Source organism: Sturnira hondurensis, unplaced genomic scaffold (genome assembly GCF_014824575.4).
Source record: "Sturnira hondurensis isolate 20B ecotype Veracruz unplaced genomic scaffold, ASM1482457v3 Scaffold0015596, whole genome shotgun sequence".
Lineage (NCBI taxonomy): Eukaryota > Metazoa > Chordata > Mammalia > Chiroptera > Phyllostomidae > Sturnira > Sturnira hondurensis.
The window spans coordinates 8,152,680-8,175,637 of NW_028088227.1; the positions used below are offsets into that span (position 1 = coordinate 8,152,680).

The 22,958-nt window shown below is 37.5% G+C and overlaps 1 protein-coding gene and 1 non-coding gene across 2 annotated transcripts in view; one reads left to right on the top strand and one right to left on the bottom strand.

Moving 5' to 3' along the window:
- LIN28B (lin-28 RNA binding posttranscriptional regulator B) overlaps nucleotides 1–18,631 on the top strand; it is a 107,407-nt gene extending 88,776 nt beyond the window's left edge. The window contains exon 4 of the mRNA XM_037065290.1: nucleotides 16,995–18,631. Within this exon, the coding sequence (XP_036921185.1) occupies nucleotides 16,995–17,364 (370 nt within the window). The 3' untranslated portion in view covers nucleotides 17,365–18,631. The remainder of the gene's footprint in view (nucleotides 1–16,994) is intronic.
- LOC119000378 (small nucleolar RNA SNORA24) lies at nucleotides 7,121–7,225 on the bottom strand. The gene has a single exon (XR_005069309.1). It is a non-coding gene; the product is annotated as a small nucleolar RNA SNORA24 (small nucleolar RNA).
- Nucleotides 18,632–22,958: the final 4,327 nt, after the last annotated feature.

A 22,958-nucleotide genomic window follows, 5' to 3' on the forward strand; every position in this document is an offset into this window, starting at 1 on the left:
TCTTTTCTATTGATTGCTTTTTTCCCTTGAAAATGGGTTGGTTTTTCCTGCTTTTTTACATATCTACTAATATTTTCAAGTGTATGCAGAATGTGTGGCTGATAAGCTGTAGTCAGTCTGGCTTTGTATCTTTACGAGATGTTGAGTCTTGTTCTGACTGGCAGTTGAACAACTGGGAGATTTTTATTCTGTCAGCCTTATTTTAGTTTAGTGTAGTTCTCTTTTGGTTTTATGTTTAGTCCTGGAGTGTGACCCTTTCTCTAGGGCATGGTTCTTCCTTATTCATAAGGTATGAGTTTACTAAGATTTCAACTGAATGGCCAAGGTGCTGGATTTGGAATGCATTGTGGTCTCTCCACTCTGGCTGGTATCTCCCAGCACAGTGTGCCCTTGGCTACTTGTTTACTTCTTCACCAAACAAGTCTCTTTTCTGTTTTCTACTCTCACTCTGTGTATCAGTGTGGATGGTTTTCTTTTGCACAGATCTCTCCTCTCCAGTAGTCTGTCCCACAAATTGCCTCATGAACCCCGAACTCAAATCTGTACCTCTGTAACTCGCTGACACCCACTGCACTGTGCTTGGTTTCCAACTTCTTGCCCTTTCCTTAGTCCCTGAAGTCTACTCAGGCAGAAAGTCGGGTCAAACGTGATGCTTACTTTAAACATCCCCCCCAATAAATTATTACAGCTTTCTACTGCCCATTGTTCCATTCAGTGTCTGTAAACAGTTAGTTCATATATGTTTTCCAGTTCTTTAGTTGTTTACTGAAGAAGAGGAAGTCTAATAACTGTAAGTCTGTCATGGTCAGAAGTCTACTGAACCTATGTATTCTTTGTAACACAGAGATAAAGAATCTATATTGTAAAGATTTACATGAAGAAATCATTTATTTTGGGATTGCAAGGTATTTTTCAGCCTTACTATGGTAGTTTCCAGAAGTGCTTCCTTTTAAACCTTTTTGTATAATTATTTTTCATTTTTCTTCTTTTTTAAAAAATTGTATTTACTTATCTTTACAGGAGAAGGGAAGGAGAGAGGGAGAGAAATATCAATGTATGGTTGCCTCTCATGCATCCCCTGCAGGGAACCGGCCTGCAACCCAGGCATGTGCCCTGACTGGGAATCGAACCACGATCCTTTGGTTCACAGGCCCGTGCTCAGTCCACTGAGCTACACCAGCCAGGGCTTATTTTTCATTTTTCAATCCATCATATATTCCCCATCAGCTATTAAATGATGGTGGTTTCCAAGGTCTTTTTTGTGTGCTTCACACTGAATTTATGTCTCAGTGTGTGGTGGAGTTAAAAGACGCCTGGTATGTTTCCTGTTGTGCTTCATCACTATTGTCTACCACACTGGATACTGCACTTTTGAAATAGGTCTAGCTCATTTGAAGAGTATTATATATTTTTATTTTTAATATTGTTTTTAAATTTGTCTTGACATGTTACGCTCCTTCAATTAAGGTGACTTTCCTTTCACTGTTGTATATAGGTACATACATACTGATTATCCTTGTAGTCTCCTGTACCCCTTTTATTTTCTTCTACTTGTTACAAAATGGCTTCTGTGAAATCCAAATGTATTTATTATAAACAAATACAAACACTGACAATTTCATTATGTCTTCTAGTGTGGTTTTGTTACTGCATTTTTTATTGAAATATGTATTTCCTCTGCTCCTGCCATATATTATTGTTAATATTATGTATATGTGTAATATATGCACACAGATGGGCAGAAGTACTTTTATAGCTGTTCATATGGAAAAAGGCATGCAGTTTATGAAAATTACAATAATTTTATTAACTCAAAAGAATGTCACAAAGGCAAAAAAACCCTGTTTTTGCCCACTGCTGTGTGTATGTGTGTATACATATCTGTACATTCAAAATTTCTTTCAGGATAGGAATAGGGGCATTATAAAAATATTTATTATAAAAAGTTAGGCATTGGCCTGATAATGTTAAGAACCATTACTTTAAACATACCAGCATTTACTTTTTCTATAGTCTATGTCTGATCAATCCAATACCCAAGGTCTTTGGGTCTGATTCTACCGGCTATAGTTTATGGTACCCTATTTTCTTAATGTCTTTCATGATTTTTTTAACCACTTGTATTTTTTGAATTTTTATCTATTGGGATTCTTTGACTCCTGGCTTGCTTGAAAAGTGCATTTTTCCCCAAGGACTTTTATGTGTGTGGGTGTTTTTGTTTTGTCATGTGCCCGGAAGCACTTGTGCCCAGTGGGAGACACTAATAATAACCTCTCAGCTCGTGCCACACCCGCACTGGAGCTGCATCGCCTCAGCAAGCGCAGTCTGGGATGCGGGTACACGTGCCAAGGGAGGTTTCTCTTCTTCCCATTCGGGGACAGAGAACACTTTCATGCCATCCCTTTCTTTAGGCAAGTTTTTTTTCTCTTATTTATCTTTGCATTTTGAGTGCAGTTTGCGAGGAGGGTTTCTAGCTCTACAGGCAGGGTATCTTATTAGACTCCCAGCGTCCAGACAGGTTCTAGGCTTTGTTTCCTCCATCATCCCTTTTACCACATCAAAACATAAAGGCATGATTGGGCACTATCTTATAGGCAGCTATAGATGCCTCCAGGGAAGAGTTTGTTTCAGGGCCCTGCTTTCACCACTCGAGTTTTCGGCTTTCATTTTATTTTTCATTTCTAAGCATTCCTTACATGCTTGCCTGATGAAAAGGTGCATTTTCAGAAGATGTTTTCACAATATTTTCTCCAGGATTTTTCATTGTTTTTTTTAGTGGTACGATAAGAGTATTTTCATATGCTACTTTCATGAGAATACAATTCATTCACTTTTTGGTATGACTAATTTTTTAAAGCTTTTCATTTTTGTTAATATGAGTATTTAGAGTATTTGGTCACTTTCTTCAGCCTATAATAGCGAAGTATTTTTATTTCTAGACATTGACTAGGATGGTCAATTCAATGAGCTTGTACATTTCTCTGCTACTTACCTCCTTTCAGTCAGTGCCTTTAGTGTTTGTCCACCTATTAAACTATATCAGGTGAAAGTACTGTTACATTATCCTTTTAGCAAAAATTTATTCAAAAAAAAAAAAACAGGACTTCCGGCCAAAATGGGAGCATAAGTAGACCCACTGTGCCTCCTTGCACAACCAAAAGGAGGACAACAACGTACTTAAAAACAAACAAAAAACCCCCATAACTGACAGAAAATCAAACTGTATGGTAAACTCCAACAACCAATGTGTTAAAAGAAGAAACATTCATCCAGACCTGTAGGAGAGGACTCACAGCAAAGAGGCAGCTGGCGGACTGGGTGATCCCACATTCATGTGCAGATAAACCGGGAAGAACAACCAGGAGACAGACCAAACAACCCAGGACCCCAGCACGGGGAAATAAAGCCTCAAACCTCTGACCGAAAACACCTGTGGGGATTGAGGCCACAGCAGGAGAGACTCCCAACCTCACAGGGGAGTTTATTGGAGAGACCCACAGGGGTCCTAGAAGGTATACAAATCCGCCCACCCAGGAATCAACACCAGAAGGGCCCAATTTGCTTGTGAGAAGCAAGGGAAGAGACTGAAAACCAGCAGAGAGCAGAGCAGGTGGCACTATTGCCTCTCAGACCCCTCTCCCACATATACGGGGGGAGGGGTCACAACACAGTGACATAGGTTGCTCCGTCCTGGTGAACACCAAAGGTTTTGCACCTTACTTCGTAACAGGCATGCTGAGACAAAACAAAAAATGGCTCAAATGAAAGAACAGATAAAAACTCTAGAAAAAAAATGCAACTAAGCAACGAAGAGATAGCCATCTTATCAGATGCACAGTTCAAAATACTGGTAATCAGGATGCTCACAGAATTGGTTGAATATGGTCACAAATTAGAGGAAAAATGAAGGCTGTGAGAAGTGAAATAAAAGCAAATGTACAGGGAACCAACAATGACAGTAACAAAACCAGGACTCACATCAGTGGTTTGGAGCAGAAGGAAGAAAGGAGCATTCAGCCACAACAGAATGAAGAAACAAGAATTCAAAAAAAAATGAGAAGAGGCTTAGGAAATACAGGACATCTTTAAATGTTCCAACAACCAAATCGTAGGGATGCCAGAAGGAGAAGAGGAAGAGCAAGAAATTGAAAACTTATTTGAAAAAATAATGAAGGAGAACTTCCCTAATCTGGCAAAGGAATAGACTTCCAGGAAGACCAGGAAGCTCTGAGAGTCCCAAAGAACTTGGACCCAAGGACGAACACACCAAGGCATATCATAATTACATTACCGAAGATTAAAGATGAAGAGAGAATCTTAAAAACAGCAAGAGAAAAGGACACAGTTACCTACAAAGGAGTTCCCATAATCCTATGAGCTGATTTCTCAAAAGAAACCTTGCAGACAAGAAGGGGCTAGAAAGAAGTATTCAAAGTCATGAAAGGCAAGGACCTACATCCAAGATTGCTCTATCCACCAAAGCTGTCATTTAGAATGGAAGGGCAGATAAAGTGCTTCCCAGATAAGTCAAGTTAAAGGAGTTCATCATCATCAAGCCCTTATTGTATGAAATGTTAAAGGGACTTATTGAAGAAAAAGAAGATAAAAATATATGAACAGTAAAATGACAACAAGCTATTAACAACTGAACCTAAAAACAAAAACAAAACAAACTAAGCAAACAACTAGAACAGGAACAGAATCACAGAAATGGAGATCCCATGGAGGGTTATCAGCAGGGAAGTGGGAAGGGAAGAGGGGGGGAAAAGGAACAGAGAATAAGTAGCATAAATGGTAGATAGAAAATAGACCGGGGTGGGGGGCATTAAGAATAGTATAGGAAATGTAGAAGCCAAAGAACTTACATGTATGACCCATGGACATGAACTAAAGGGGGAAAATTCGGGTGGAAATGAGTGTGCAGGGTGGAGGGGAATAAACGGGGGCGGGGGGGGAAATGGGACAAGGGGGGAAATGAGACAACTGTAATAGCATAATCAATAAAATATATTTTTTAAAATTTTCTTTAAAATATTGTGTAATGCCATCTACCCCAACTGGATAACAAATTTTCTTCTTGTCTTAGAAATATATTGTTCACTCCTTGATTCCTGAGTTTGAGAAAAATATGCATGTATCTCAGATATTACCTTATGTAAAGATTCATGATCTGAGTTACAGCTTATCCCATTAAGTTCACATCATGGTTAAGAGTCTGAGGTGCTGTTGTCTGTCTTCGTATTCTTATTCTTCTAACAACTGTGAAACATCTTCTGGCAATTTTCTTCTATTTGCCATTAAGGACAGAAAATGAAAAATTCTGAATTCTCAACTGCGTTCAATACAAGATTAAAAAGAAAAAAGACTACAAAGAAGTGCTGTTTCCTGAAGTCTTTCGTATCTTCTGGGAAAAGCAGACAATACCTGGGGCAATGCAGTATGGAAACTGATGTCAAACTAGTATTATCCAAATAACTTTTACTCTTTTCACCATACTTGCCAGGATATTTTTCAAGATTTGTTAGAAAAAAATAGAAGAATTATTCAGTGACTCTGTTTCTTTTGTCTTACTGGGAGAATAAACCAAATTCTTCATGTAAATTTCTACTAGTCAAAAATCAAAGGGTGACCAAAGGAGATGAAATCTCTATGGTTGTAATCCTCAAGGAATTGGCTTTAAGACAAGCCAATATGGGCGTGTACAATATGCACACATAAAGTTGCTGATGTGTAGAATCCAGTCCTAATAGGTAACATGAAGGGTATTTGGATGCCTGTAAACAGTCTTATCTGCTCTTCTCATACTTCCACCTTCAGTTTTTACCTCCATTCTTGGTTGACAGCTGTCTCTCTTTATATAAGTGGCCGAGTGTTCACACTTAAAGTGTTCAAATGGGGAAATAAGACTTCCTTAAGGGAGCGGTGATCAGAGAAAAGGTCTGCTGGATTCCTTAGCGGCGTGACCATCAAGCTTTAGTCATATAAAAGGCTGGATGATGTGAAGGACAACTGCAGACAGTAAGGAGTGGCGGAGAAGTAGCCCCAAGGCCAAGAACACCTTACATGACTTGACCTTCGGCTTTAATTTTCAAAACCAGACCTGCAGAGAGGAGGTACTATCACAGTTTACGGGGTTATTCAAACATAGTAGCAGTGTTCCTGTTCAGTTGTCACCTACCTACCTACAGGACGAACAGTTTAGGAACTGCTGATTCTTGGTAAAGGGCAGCATGAAGTGAGTCACAGAAAGACCAGTTGGGCTGGAGGGCAGTGGACAGAGGTCATTTACTTCTCGTCTGCACTTCATCACTTTCCTCCGCAGCAGCTGCTGCTGGAATAGATCGGATTTATTGATCATTGGAGCCTTTCCTCGGTGATTTCAGCACATCAGTTTTAACTCCTTGTGGCTCCTGAGTGAGTATAGAGGAGGTTTGGCACAATCTCCTTTTGCCTCTTGTACATGAATTGATCCTGAGGGTCTATTTTAGAAAGATCCTGCAAAATAGTGTGCCCTAAGATAACAGGTCCCTTATAAAAGTTTTTATGCTATTCACATAAACTTTGTTTAGATGGAAAGTGTACACATAGTTCTTACTAATTCAGTAATACAGCAACAATTCGGTAGTAATATTAATTTAGTAGTATAACAATAAGGAGGTTTTTTGACACTCAGTGTTCATAGAAACTCACACTACCAACATTATTACTTTCATCAAATACAACTCAGTCATGGTAACTTCCTTCAAAGGCTTGAATTACCCATTTGACTAAATAATAATAACTCATTTGGGTAAAATTAAGGTAGCATCTATCATCTTTTAATCTGCCCTTTTTTGCCTCCAGCTGGCAAACAGTCGGGTTGCACACCTAGAACTGCTGCCTAACCTTCTGCACAGTTCCTCCGACCGGCCACTGAAGTTGATTCTTGACCTGTGTACAAGTTCTTCGAGATTTCTCATATTGTCTCTTCTTTCTGCATTCTAATGCAGTGTGTTAGACAGAGGAGTATGTCCAACACAGGAGTATGTTCGTGATAAAACAGGAACTGGTCACATCTTTATTTTGCAGTTACTATCTGTATACCTAAGGGTTTTTTATTTTTATTTATTTATTTACTTAAGAATGTTACTTGTGCACGTCAGAATCTGATACCAATTAAATGCTGACAGCTTTGCCAATAAACAAGAATATGCTCTTCCAGGGAGAAGAAAACCATGGCCAGGAAGGCTAAGGTTTTTTAATATCTAAGTAATTTTATTTATTATGTATTTAAATTCTTTCATATACTGTTCAGATATTTACATTCACTTCTCCAGATAACAAACTATTGCTTCACATATAAAGTAATCATGACAAAAATCCCTGTTTTAAAATGTCTTGTGCTTTTGGCCAAATGTTTAGTAGTAGTAAAAAAAAAAATTTCAATGTGGCATCAAGAAAAAGATACCACCTTAGAATAACTTGTGAAATCATGTCAACCATAAAAATAAGGCTGTTTTACAGAGCTGCAGCCTAAAAGAAATCATGTGATGAACAAGAAAAAATCCCCATGGAAGCTGACACAAAGCAGTCGTGAAATTGTGTCTCATCAGGCCGACCCAGTGCTTATTTACAGTGGATGTCACACCCCTGGCACTGGCGAATGTGAAATGGTCTGGTGAACAGCAAGCGGCCTGGAGGTTTTATGTTTTCAGCATCACTGCTGTCAAAGACAATTGGAGCAACATTTTCAGATTGCATGTTATGATCTGATTCTTCTATCTAAGGCAACATCTAATTTTGATCATGTCAAGATAATTAAATACTAAATACCTTTCCTTTCCTTCATATTTGATACCAGCATTAATCTTCTAAAAATACACTATACCTGAAGGTCATTGTGACCAGAGATGGTAGATAAACTGACCTAGGTTTCAACAAGAATTGAAACCCACAGTTTGGATAGTTACAACACTGCCACTTCAAAAATGCACGGAGCTTTTATTCAGTGCACGTTGTCCTGACCTGCACATTCCTCCCGGGTTGTGTTGAGATCATTGCCTGCTGCCTGTGAGACAGGTTCTGTTTCCCAACACACTTTTTGCTCCCAAGAAATTGGAAAGCATTATCTATGTTAGCACATTTTTCTTCTTGTTTTTTCTATTTTTCCATTAGCCAGAACAGATTACCTGTCTGGGATGTTTTTTGTCACTTAAATGTGAGATAACATTTCTATTTAAAATACAGATTTAACTTTTGACCCAGAATTCATTAATAAACTATGGTACAAAGTGGAAAAGTCTCAATAAAGGTCTTTGTTCCATGAAAATTGCCACAAACTCTTACCAACTACTTTTAAACATGATGGAATGAAGTACAAAAATGTCTGACTTATACTGTATCTGATGGAAGTTTCCTTACATGAAAAAGACTCCCTTTGCCCCCATGTCTCCAACAACCTCTGGTCCCTTCCATGTCCTCTTTTTAAACTGCTGTGTGTTCCATCCTGACTCTCTTAGTAGCACTCATCACATCTCCATCCCCACACTTTCCACCTTACATTGTTTTTATGACATGATGACAGGTTTGTGAATAGGGCTATTACTGTGTTTTAGCTGATTTTCAAGATAGTCGGTGCATTTTTAGCTGGCATTACAATGTAGATGACAGTCGATGGCGTTAACCAGAAAGTATCCAAGAACTAATAAACAAAAGACAATCCAAAAAGCAGTCAGAAGACATGGTCAGACAAGGTAAAATATGTGTGACTGTGTGTCTTACCATTCAGCTAATGATTCACATACAGTTCATTAGGATCTAGTGCAAAGTTGTGCGTACAATAGATATTAAGTGCCTGTGTTTTTCTGTTTTTCATTTGAATTTATAAAAATTATCACATCAGTAGTATAAGTAGTTGAATCCACTAACATATAAGGTACTGAGATGATTTCTCATCGTGGAATCACATAATTAATGAGGTTCGAACAGTAGTTAGTAAGTTAAAAAAAACCACACACACTCTTTGAACGGAATACAGATTCCCTGATAACTGCAGTAACTGATCTGAAAACTGAAGTTGGAGGAGACAGACTATTCATTTCTACTGCGAGAAGTTCTAGAGCTGGAATGCACATTAGTTCCATGCCAGAATAGACTGGCCCTTGCTTACTATGAGTAGAACCGGGCGATACAGAATCATCCAAACATCTGTCATTTACGATGCAACAGAAAGAACAGAATGTCAGTTACAGTGATTAAATTTTGCTTTTTAAATATAACATTGCAAACTTACCTGCAGGTTGTAGACCACCTGTTATGGACTTGCTTATGCTCCAAGTATAGAAGACAGAGTGAGAAGTAGTTACTTTATCAGTGGCACTCTTAGGCAATATGTGATTTTAGTATTAGAGCTTTTAAAAATCCCATGGCTAGTAGATTTTGTTAAAAGCAGAGATGTTATTATTGTATCTACATACATAAGGAAGTAATTTTCTACTTCAAAGCCAGCAGAATTTGGCTATTAGGAGAAATGTTTAAATAAGTATATTCATACTAAACAAGTGTAAATGCTTTTGAAAACTATTTTAGATAGAAGCAAGAGAAGGTGGAGAATTAAAAGAGTTGTTATGGGAAATCAATAAAAGTTCATTGGTAATGATGGTTGAAGTTTAGAGAAAGCATCAATAGATTCAAGAGCTATAAATTATCACCCATTCTGATGACATGGGTGACTACACATTGAACCCATCTTTGATTGATGAACTAAGAAGTGAATAATGGCCTCAGAAAAAGAAATCACTTCTGAAGTCAAACTCAGTAGATTTGCAGTGTTTTCCTTCCACAAATAAGCAAGGATCGGTGATGGTAAAAGGTTGTGGGCTTTTGTGCCACCACAGTCAGAAATTTTAGGGAGTCATTTTTCGTTCCCAGTAAGGAAATGAAACATGTGTACATACCTTCCCTCTTTCCTTTCTTTCTGCCTTATTTTCTCCTTTCCTTCCTTATCTTGTTCCCTCCCTCTCTTCTTTATTTCTTTTCTTTTTCCTTTTTGAGGCATCACTGATCTGTTGAAACAGTATTTTGGGAGATGTATTTACTGGTTTGAACCACATTCTTCATAGCTGAGATTATACAGTAATCCCGTGGTACGGTTGTTGGTGCAGAACCTGGGTTTGTACACAGCTGTGGTTCTCAAGGCACTTCACACTTTAGTCTCTTGGGAAGCTTTGTTTAAGCAAAAAAGAAAAAAGACTTACAGAAAAGGAAAAGGACTCACAGACACGGACAACAGTGTGGTGATTGTGGGGAGAGGCATGGGGGGGTAGAAGAGGGCGTAAGGGGTATAAATGATAATGGAAAAAATACAGTAAAAGATAAACTATTTTTTTAAAAGTACTGATATCTAGAACTCTGCCTTGGAGATTCTGATTTAATTGATCTGGAGTAAGACCCAGGGATTAGTATTTTTTAAAAGTTTTAAGATGATTCTAGAAGTATTTGGTATACAGGTTCATTGTCAGATAACTAACAGTAATAATGAATGTCAAATTAAAAATGGAAGTGAAGATTTATAATTGCTTTTTTATTTTTAATTACAGAAATAATATATAGCTTTTTATTAAAAAAGAAATCACTAAAATTTATGAAATAAAAATGAAATTTCCCTTTACATTATTAACTCTATTCTCTTCACCAGATGTAACCACCATTAATTTATGGTTTAGCTTTCCAGTGGTTTTTCTGTGCATTTAAAAATGCATACAACTACTTATATATAGTGTTTCTGCAACAAATAAGATTATATTACATCTATGTATTGTTTTGTCATTTTTTTTTCACTTTTTTAGGAGATCTTTCCAAGTTAATACAACTAGATCCACCTCATTTTAAAAATATTCTTTTACTTCATTCCTTTTAATGCTTGCAGTGTTTCTTGGTATGAATGTACTTTAATTTCTTTTTTGTTTCCATATATTTACAACTTAACGGTAAGGAATATGAACTCTGGTCCTGGCTGGCGTAGCTCAGTGAATTAAGCACAGGCCGGCAAACCAAAGGGTCACAAGTTCGGTTCCCAATCAGGGCACATGCCTGGGTTGCAGGCCAGGTCCCCAGTGGGTGGGGGGGCGGGGGTGCATGAGAGGCAACCACACACTGATGTTTCTCTCTCACTCTTCCTCCTTTCATTCCTCTCTCTCTAAAAATAAGTAAATAAAATCTTTAAAAAAAGAATATGGACTCTGTAGCGAGACCACTGTGTTTGATTATAAGCATTTATGATTGTTGTTAATATTATCATTTAATTTTTCTATTTTTTGCCAATATGGACAACACTGTAGTTAATATCTTAGTACCAAAATCATTGTGCTTACTAGTGAATATTCCCGTAGGGCCAATTGCTAGAGACAGAGTTGCTAGGTCAGATGTGTGTAAGTATTTTGAAATATGTCAAATTGCCCTCCAAGAGAAGTAGTCTCAATATGCATTTGATCCAATAATAGAAAATCTAAATGCAATATTTATTTCAAGGCCTAACAAGACCATCTGCACACAGTGTGACTATATGGTCTGACTAAAGTGTCAAATTGCTTTATTTTGACTGGGATTTCATTGAGTCAGTTTGATGGCTCTGACTATAGGATGACAACCTGATATTCTGATTTACAGTCATAAACATGACTAAAGGGAATGGAAAGTTATTTACTAATTTTTTAGACAAAATATTTTGACATAGAAAGTACAAGAGGGGTAGAAATAAAACTGGGCAGTGATAGTGAAAAGTCTGGACCATACTAGATTCAACCTTTAATCTCACAGAAAGAAGCTCACTTCGCCACAGCATGGTAATGGAGAAGAAACCCAAATCTGAAGAAAGATGTACTTCACATCTGTGTGTATGTGTTGGCATTTTAAATTCAGGGCCCTATATATTTTTAGGCTTACGTATAGTAAATTTACATCAATGTTGTTAAGTGTGGTATTTTTATATAATTAAAATACAAGTAAAATTTATTATTTTCAATTAAAATTTTCTTGTATAGAAACTGAGTCTCAATATTTTCATCAGTACAAGTAGATATTGTAATACTTCAGGGGTTTGGGGGAGGACTAATTCTATAACACATTCAAAACCTTTTACACAGTGTCTGGAGCATAGTAAGCTCTCAATAAATTGAGCCTATTTTCATTTTAATTCCATTAACATTATGTTCAGCCCTGTTGTGTATAGATCATTTTATTTTTAGCTCTAAAGTAATTGAGAGGGATACGGACTTCTGTATTTCAAAAGATACAAGTAAATCATTTTTGTGTTATGTATGTATTTGTTCCATAAGAACCTTTTAAAAGAACATAGAATCACCACTAATATTCTTGAAAACTGAATACTGTTTTTACCACTGTAATTAGGAAGAATCTGTAACAGTTTACTTAAGTGTTTTATTATTTAATTGGCTTATGGTCTTCGGAGTTTGGATGTAAGAAGGAGGAAATTAAAAAAAACATAAATTCACATAAAGAATAGGTTGCTTTGATAGAGGTCAGAAAACACGTGCACTGTCTTGAAAGGCATTTCCAGCTCTGTGATTCATCAAAGTTTTCTAACTCTCCGCTTGATACGTTGGAGCAGATTGTGTACTGTGAGCAAACTATACCCAAGTATAAATTTAGATTGTTTGGGAGATACCAGAACAAAACGGGGCATTCATCTGGAACGCTGGTCTTAGAAACGCTGGTCTTAGAACGCTGTTTCTTACACTCAGGAAATACAGAGTGGGCAGGTTACTTATAGAAGAAGCTAAACTCTGGATGTTTCCATTTCCTGATCTTTCTCCGGTTCTCTGATGGCATTTCTGCCCATCCACCTCCCACCACCATCAGACTTGGATCCAACACTCTCCATGTTTGGTTGGTTGATACACGAATTAGATAACAAGTGTTCAGGCACCTTAAAATTGAAAACTATAGACTTGATGAAAGTTATTAGTATTATTAGTTCTGGATTTTAGTGGGACCATATCAAGATTAAAATGATAAACAATCTCTTCAGAGTCAGTTATCTTTGTCCCATAGTAGTTTCTGGAATGTTTTCCAATCTGGCTTTTCTTTAGCCCCTCTGGCCTCCTATTGGGAAACTGCACTGATTATTTTTTCCTCTCACTTTTCTTCTCCAGAGGTTTTTATGTGCTCATTTCCAGTATTCACTCCTTCCCACCCTGTATCTTGCAGTTTTTCTCCACTCCATGCTCTCTCCCTGATACTGCTTTACTTACTGTTCTTTTAATGTATCTTTTCTCTTGAAAAGCTTACAAATCATTGCATTTGTATTCTTAATGGCTCCACCAAACCTCCAAAAATACAAATTTAAGTTTCCAAATTCTTATTAAACTAATACTTTACAAATACTTAGATGCACCTAAGTTACATTTTTATCCACTACTTTTATAGACAGGCAAATTTGGCTCTCTATCTGTGGTATTACCCCTCTGCCCAATTTTCAAAAAATCACTTTTGGGATCCAGGGGAAATACACAGTCAGTGAATTGTTTCATTTAAGCTATTGACGTATTTAAAATCAGTGTATCTGTATGTCTATATAATCTAGTAGTCTTTAATTGAGCTCAGTTCTATTATTGCTGATAAAGTTTACTTATCTGGTGTTCTCGGCTCCCAAAATGATAAGTTTTTCAAGGACTTTAGCAGATCTGAATTCTGATTTCCTAATCAGAGTTTCCATTTTTATTATGGAATCCTGAACACTTTGGATATATTTTGATTAACCTATTAATTAATGTACATATTTGGGCTTAGTTTATAAAACTCATAATTACTTATTTCATAATGTAATTCTTTCTAAAGATGTAAATCTGAAAGATTTGCTTTTATTTATTTTGCAATTTTAGGTGCTAATATAACAATTGTTGGCTTCTTTCATTTAAAAATTTTTATATTCTTTTAAAAAACTGGCTCCAATGTGATTATTTCTCATCTCAAACATCCTATAAAAAGTAATATAGAATTAGAATCCTATATTACTCTCTTTAGAATTAAAGAGAGTAATAATTTAACTCTTTAACTCTCTTTAGAATTAAAGAGTAATAATTCTCTTTAGAATTAAAGTATAAAGTAATTCTTGGAGAATTTGATAACTTTTGAAGATAATTGGAACATTTTATTTTTATCTTTATATTCAATATATGAGAAAATATCCTCTGTGCCACTGGTTCATCATTTTGTAAAATACTTAACATTAGTTGGGTTATCAAAATACAGAGTATGGTTTATTTGTATATGGTCTTTTGCTTGTCAGTCTGCCCTTATGCAAGGATGGGCAAAAGTATGTTTATAGTTGTAATACAAATAAATAGTATAATAAATAATAACACAAGAATGAATATTCGTGTATGTATACATACTTTCACCCACCCCTGAATTTTTAAGCTTGCAGCTATACACATGCACACATGTCATTTTTATGTTCACACCACAGTGTCATTCATTCAAACTAACAAAAGCAACCGTATTTGGAGAGGTGTGGAGGCTGAGCCTGGGAGGCCAGTGCCATGTACAGCGTATGTGGAGCATGTGGTCTGGTAGCCTTTGTGAGCTGAAAGGTAACCGAACATTTCCATTTTGGTGTCAGTCCTTTGGGAAGGAATGGGGTTTCATAATGGTTTGTGATCTGCACTCTTAGTAAGAGTGATTGACACTGAATGATTAAATAAAAGAGAATAAATACCACTCTTTCCCTTTAAAGGCTGAGCATATATATATATACATAATGCAGATCTTTTCAGAGTGGAAGGCAATCTGGCCTAATGATAGCACATATCTGAAGAGATGGGGGGTGAGGGTGAATTAACTATCCAAGTCAAAATGCAAGGAAACCAAAATAATATAGTATCCTTAAAAATAACTTTAAAAACCCAAATGTAATGGTGAATGCACATATAGAATATGATGGGAGACCCCATTTGTGAAAGTGAAATCCTGACATCAGGCCCGCGGTAAATGAGTGGGCAGAATGGTTCTCTAAATTGGATAACGCGTGTGTCCCATGGTGGCTGCTGAAATGGGTGTGTCCGCGGGAGAGCGTGCTCTATTACTGCCGCCTTCACCCATTTTCCCTTTCTTTGAAAATGGGCTCCTAAGTGGATGTTATCCTCAAGAAAGTGAATGTAAGTCAAAGGAGATACTGTATAGATGGGCTAATTTAAGAATTCACTTACCCATTATAGAAGAGAACTATATGGGAAAACATTATTATATGTAATATGGTTACTTTTGAAAGATGGTATTTGTGAAAGATGCCCTTTTTTAAGTATTATTTTGGAGACCTGAATTTTCAGCATTAGTGATTTTTATTCTTTAATTTTGCATTATCTTTTAAAACACATAGCTGAAACAATAGTGAATCTTCCTGTAGTTTTAATTACAAAGTTTTATTTATTATATTAAGGCATGTAACTACACAATAAATAATTTAACTAGAAAAAGTACTACTTTGGTTTTTCCCTTTAATTTTTAATAATATGGTATATTTTTCCCCGAGGTAAGTATTTGCTAATATTGCAAAGAATAAAAGCCCATCTTGTGAATTCATTATTCTAGTGGCTATTGGGTACCACTGATAACTGGGGAGGCAGGCTATAGTTTTCCCAGTTTTTGCCAAGTAAAAATTTCACTCTTTATAACTTATCCCAGAAGATAAGATACCAAGTATCCTACATAAACTGCTCAGTAGATTAGTATTGTTAGCTTACTACTTTGTCTCTGAAATATATGGTAATGTCAGTTATTAAGCTTGTTATTCTCACACAAATCTAATTATAATTATTTTGTTGTCATAATAGTCTTAAGCTGACTCTCACAGTTACCACTTATTTTGTTCTTTTTAAAAAACTTTGTGACCTATTATTTGTGTTTCATGAGAATTATGGCATGTCATCAATATATTTGAAAATAAATTTAAAATAGAAAGTCCTTAAGATATTTCATTTAGATACAAACCAATAAGCAAATTCTATACTCAAAAAATAGATTAAAAACATTTATAAAATTTGATTTTCTCCACTTCATGCTGTTTTGTTGTCTTTAGTATAAAATTTTGGAAGAAAATCTGACTGAAATTGAGCATGTGTCTTCCAAATAATTCAACTTGTTCAGATTTTAGAAGCGAAGTCAAATTTTCAAATATCTAATACAAAGCTATGCACCCAGTGTGTGATTAAATACTGACTGAGAAGGGCTTAGTGTTTATCTCAATTTAGAATAATTACCCTAGGAGAAAACAATTTCTTAGAGAAGGTAAAGAAAGTAAATTCTTTCCATCAGTGAACTACCCCAACCTTTTAAAAAATCCAGCCTTAGCTAGAAGCTTTCTTTTATAGCATTCTTCTGCTTCAGATACTTACCCTATTGCTCCAGAATTCTTGGTAATTTACCAGATACCATTCTCCATAGACATCTGATTTTCATATATATCAAATTTCACTGCATTACTTAATTTGTACAAAGGAAAAAAATTCTCCCAGTCAACTGGTTTCCATAGTCAGTATAATTAATACCCAAAGAAATGTGAAACCGATAACATTTAAGGTGCTCTGTGACTTTTCCAACAGTTGGATTTTTTAACTATCTCTAAAAGCTCGCGGGGGTTTTGTTGTGGTTGTAGTTGGGCATTGGCTGCCCTCTAGTGGGCTGAACTGTTGTGTTACAATAACCTGTCAGGTCTTTGAAAGGGGTCATTTCTAGATAGAAGTGATTCATTAGCTTCCTTGTGTTACACTGACTGGCGTTGAGTGCAACTAGCCTTGTAACTCTGCCAAAGCACTTTGGTGACGATGGCCTTTGAAGCAGCTGGCACAGTGAATGTCATTGCATGCTTATTAAGAAGGTACATTAAAATAAGGTGATCTCATTGACAGTGTGTGTCTTCTGGCATCTTTTTACATACACAAAAGAACGTTTGACACATACCCCCTACTTCTAAGCTGTTTTTGTTATTCTTGTTGCAGATGCTACAACTGTGGCGGCCTTGATCATCATGCTAAGGAATGTAGTCTGCCCCCTCAGCCAAAGAAGTGCCATTACTGTCAGAGCATCACGCACATGGTGGCAAACTGCCCGCACAGAACTGTTGTGCAGCCGCCCGTCAGCTCTCAGGGAAGACAGGAAGCGGATTCGCAGCCGTGCACGGCGGCCCCCCCACGGGAGGTGCTGGGGGGGCACGGCTGTGCACCACCCCCATTTCCTCAGGAGGCCAGGTCCGAGGTCTCGGAACGGCCCAGCAGGTCACCTCAAGAAGCTTCCTCCGTGAAGTCGTCTGCAGCACCCGAAGAACAAAGCAAAAAGGGGCCTTCTGTTCAAAAAAGGAAAAAAACATAACCCTTCTTCTTAATGTATTGTTTTCTTTCCCCGGTTGGGAAGTCTACCTCATGCCAATACAGGGGAACAGTGTTTCACAGACAGCAACTGACCTGGGGTTTTTAACTACTGTTGAGGAACTGTGAATTTTTTTTAAACAGACAAATCACTCTAAGCAAATTACATTTGAGCAGGGTGTCATGTTTTATGTAATTCAGAGAATGAGATACTATGTATATCTATATGTGCATGTGTGAGAGGGAGAGAGCCTGAGTCCGGTGTGTGTGTAGAAGGATTTATGTAGGGGTGTAGACACACATGTGTAAAGAGAGTTTGTCTTCACATATGTGTGTATAGAGATACAAGCACACACCCCCTCCCTCCCAGAATTTGACATCCCCAAGAACTAAACACTTGTGTGAAGCATTTTAGATGGTTTTAAAAACAACCCCTGGAGTTTTTCTTGAAATACCACTCCCTTTACGTTACACAAAAAATAAAAACATGACTGTTACCTTTTGTGTGAACCAAAGGACACTTCAGATCTCAGAGCTGCCAATCACATGGTACTAAAGGTTTTTACATAATTAGTTCCCCCAAGTTTGGGGTTGCCTTTTTTCTTGTTACCTGTCCAGTGCCCCTGCCCCCTTTGAAGGCAGTACCTTAACTCCGTCTGCCTCTGAGTGCCGTGAGCTTTTTTGAATCCACGAAGCATAACTCCAGAAAAGACAGTGAATGTGTAACTTCTGTGCCGATATTTCAATGTTTTTATTTCATATATTTTGATTGTAAATTAGATGCCTATTAAGAGAAAGGAAGGGGAGAGGGCAATGTAAAAATGTAGTGACTTGATTGTTTCCAGTGGTATTTTGTGACTGGCTTGTTATCTTTTACATGTCGTGAGGTTTCCTAGGGGACTGTGGCAACAGCAGCTTCCCTTGGCTAAATCAGTCCCTTTAACCATCGCTTTGAGCAAGGGCTCTCCTTGTTTACTACTGAAGACCTTGGAGGAAAACTCGAGTTGTTTGGTATATATTTTGGTGGCTATTTTTATCCCCCCCCCTGGAGAGTTATCTGACTTGTTTCCAAAACAAACAAAACATCGGAGATACAAATAAAATGCCAGGGTTAAGGGTAAACTAAGTGGGTGCTCAGAATTGCCCGATAGCTGTGATCTTGAATATATTGGTGAGTGTTCGGTGAGAGGCAAATAGAGTGATGAGCCTGAGGCAGGGGTACCAGACCTCTCCTACCAGAGAACTAGAAGGATTTTATACAATAAAAGTGATCTCACATCGGTTCCCTTTGCTACTCGGGCTAAAGTAACCTGCATGGCGGATCCAGGATGGACATGCATTGATGGGGGTAAAGACGCTTCTCAGGCTGGCCCTCCGTTCTGTCAGTGAACTGGTTAGGGAGCAGTCATAGTATTGGTTCCTTTCAGGTTTCAGTCATGAAAATTCATTCTGGTGTCATCCTGGTTATAGATGTTATGGGTGTATTTCTGAAACATCTCCAAGAAGGTACCAATTCCATGTAATACTTAACATTGACAAATACAGTTTGGTGTAAGCTCAGATAATCAAAAAAAAAAGAAAGAAAGAGAAGAAAACAGAGACCTATCCTAGTGAACAGTCTCAGCCCCCTCCCTGACGCGTGCTGCTGTGGGAGACGTGTACAGCTGCTGCAGCGGCAGCGGCAGGCCGGGCAGAGGGACCCGTGGCGGGGCTGGGCCGCCAGTCCTTTACAGCTCAACTGGAATTCCAACACAGAGTTTGTGAGCATCTCCGTGGCACGCATACTGAAGGAGCAGTGTGTAGTGATGCAACGCTTACCTTTGACGATATTGAATGTGATGTAGCTGTAGAGAAGTCCTTCCTCGCCTTATGTGAGGATTGTAAGCATATTTAAATTATGTAGACAAATCAAAGTGGCATTGCTTAAATTTAGCAGGTATAATAAGCAGGTTAACAGTAAAAATGCAAAACATAACAAGTCACTTTGAGAGTTCAAACCAAAGTTCCTTGACCTTACAGAAATAAGTTATGGACTTGAGGATTGGACATGCCCTGTTTCCATGTTTAAAAGTTCAGAGCCGAGGTCATTCCTTTTTTTAAAGACATTTTATAACTGTGGACCTACGGGTGCAATTTAAAATCATTTTAAGCATCTAACCAGACTGAACTAAGACCACATGCCGAGCCTATCTTATGATTAAAAAGTTAGGGTTTATTTTTTATATAAGAATATTATCACTATTACATAACGTACTCAGGACAAAGAACTTTGCTCAGGGAACATACCATATAATGATGATGTTGTTTCTTTACAGAATAGTCTACAGTCCTGCTTACTCAAAACAAACCAAATAACTGGCCTTTATATGAGTATTATATGCTGGTGTTCGTAGACTACCTCTGTTTGACATAGATCAGAGTTTCTGAATTTGAGATAACAGTTCTCTTTTTATTTCATGTGAAAGTCCTCTTAAGGCAGAATTCCTGAACTCCTTGTATATGTGAATATCACTGATGTGAGCACAGTGTTCATTTACATGGGTGAAATATAACTCTGTTTACAACAAAAGGCTACCTCGTAGTTGATGCATAGCACACCTTTATGCTGCTCCAGCCTTGCAGTGGCTGATAATTCTCTGGTACAGAACCTTTTATACGATAGATAGCAATTCACAGCTGCATGTTTTTGACAAAAACTCGTGAATAATGAAGCATCCCATTTAGTTAGCAAAGTCTCCAACCATCTCCTTAAACCTATCATGTACTTAGTTGAAAGAATTAGGGGCACTCTGACACTTAAGCAAAGCAGAACACAGAAGCAGTCTTGGGAATAGCTGCCTTGCCCAGAGGTCAGTGCAGGAAGGGGTAGCAGGAGGGGAGGTGAGTGCGAGTTTATTCGTGCTGGGCAAACAGTATAAAAAAGGCCAGTCTCCCTCATGTGTTTCTCTGCTGCCCTGAATCCAAGCATATTGAAACATTATTGCCCTAGGCACACAACTTACTAGCATTGGCTTGCCAAGGAGTGGACGAGAGTGGATGTGCAATGCCATTTCTAGATACTGAGGGGAAAGGTCTGTGTGAAGCATCAGTTTACAGGGGTTGCTCATGGGTTGGGCAGGAGGTCTGTGAATTACTTGCCCCTTGACCTCACCCCCGAGTCAACACAAATGTAATTCCTAAGAAAGATGCTCTACCGGTCTCAGCCCTGTGAGCTATTCATTGGCTACATGGCAGATTATAGTGGAAACATTTTTATACTTGCATTTCTAGTCTTTACTAGAAGACTTTGGGTGTATTTTTACAATTGAAAAATAGATTTTTACCTGCTTATGACTTGGAAGTTTGGCGTGCAATGTAGGGGAAAAGATCAGGAAACATCATGTTATTAGCATCAATCCACCTACAAAACAGGATGATTTTATTGCCGATTTTTTTAATACTCTTGCACCAATGTGGCCCCAAGTTACTGCTAGTTGTATTTAGTTTGTGAATAGAAGCCCATAAGTGTTAATAGACTTTGTAACATTTATACAGGACATGGGAAATCTCATTAAGTCTTAAAAGTTAATTTAAATTAATTTATCTGTTTTCTGTAAGAAATGTTTATCATAAAATATATATTGTGTATCTCCCTTTTGGTTGGTTATAAAATTTGGGAAAGTATGTACAAGTGCAGCTGCACTGACTTTAATTTTCTAGATGTCTTAATGAGATCTGTTTGTTTTAGGGAAGAACAGCTTGTTAAAAGCATCAAAGTCTGTCTTGCATAGCCGTCATCAGCCTCTTTAAGATGTGGTGGTTGTGTGATCTGTGTCATAGTTCAGTTAGAGTGAGAAGTTCACCTATGACTTGTTCTTAAATTTTATATGTGGAACGAAGCTGCAAAGTTATGGCAAAGTACTGTACTGTGAGAAACTATTACGATATTTAATACATCTGTGGCTTAACACTTGCTAGAGTTACCAGCTTGAAATGATGGTGTTGACTACCTCTTGAATTACATCTGTCAACCACTGGCACCAACCACCAAGCTGGCTTTAATAAGTATGTGTTGTGGTTTTGGGGGGTTATTTTGTTTTGTTTTGTTTTGTTTTTTGGTATTCACAACCCTAACCATACTAGAGACCAAAGTGAACACTGATTTCTATATGTCTTTAATACAGTTTTATCTAGTGTTTTTAAATTGTCCTGTGTAGTATTTAGATTGCCTCCTTGTCCAATGTAACTCCTGTTGTTTACAAGTGGAAACAAGCAAAACACTTGAACTGTGTGTTTTTACAGGACAAAAAAGATGTTGCAAAGGGCGCTTCACTCGTGTCATCACTGACGGGCTCAGTCCTGTTGGCCTTTCTGCAGACCGTGGGTTTTATATTCTCATTTTATGCCTAATGTCTTATTCTATCAATGCCTAGTGTCTTACTCTGTCAACTATGGATATTTTGAGGTCTAAAAAAATCACGTGATTAAAAATAAAGCATATAACGTTGGCATTTATGATGAGTTTTGGAGTGTTTTCATGATCTGTATGATTGCTCAATTGAACGAATGGGTAAAAGGCCATTTAGGTACTATTCATGGATCTAAGCATAAGCTAATTGTAACACGTCTTCAGATAGACATCCTTATAAATATGGGCCTACCTTATGACAGCAGAGGTGGTGAATGAATGCACGACGAAGGGAAGGCAGGTTCTGCCATCATCAGGACTTGTCCAGGTTTGGCCAGTGTGGATAGCGGGAGCTCGTCAATCAAAATGCGCTCTTTCTGTGTTCAGGAAAAGTCGCCCGAAACAAGGATGTTCAGGACCTGTTGGAGGAACCATTTTATAATTTTTCTATAATTTTTCCTTATAAATGTAAAAGTATTTGAACAGAACAATCAAAGGTTACACTAGTACCAGTACCGAAAACGTGGGTGTGGATTTGTCAAGCGATGTGTGGTGTCGATACACTGCAGAGAGATCCATAAAACTTGAGTTTTGTAAACTGACCAGTCCATCGTGAAACTCACTTTGTGTCAGCTCTGTTCAGTACCTGGATGATTCACTGTGTGGGTGTTTGGGGTGTCTGCTAGGAGTCCTACATTTTTGTTAATTGTGGTAAAAATACATCTTCCCATCTTAACCATTTAAAATCACACTCCATAGTGTTCTGCATGCTCACGTTGTAAAACATTGACTGACCCCCTTTTAGGGTGTGAAGGGCCTGCACCATGCCTGCTCATGAGGGCACCATTTCATGAGCCACATTTATTTTTTCAATAATTATTATTTAGAAGAGTAGCTATTGTAAAAGTAACATTGTACTTTATAGGATAGGGAGAACCTTAAGAAATAAAATTCATGCATAATCTCATCCCCTAGAAATAATCTTTTTTATTAGTTTCAATTATGGAAAAACTTTTTAAAAACATATAAACTCATCACTTAGAAATAACCATTAACATTTTTGTTAATTTTTTCTGGTCTTTTTTTCACTAAATTAGACAAAATTTAAAAATTAGGTTATATATGTTTTGAAACTACACTTTTCCTCTCATACTGTTTTGTCGCCACTAAAAATTGTTCAGCATTTCTGATAAATGCACTAGTGGTTTGAG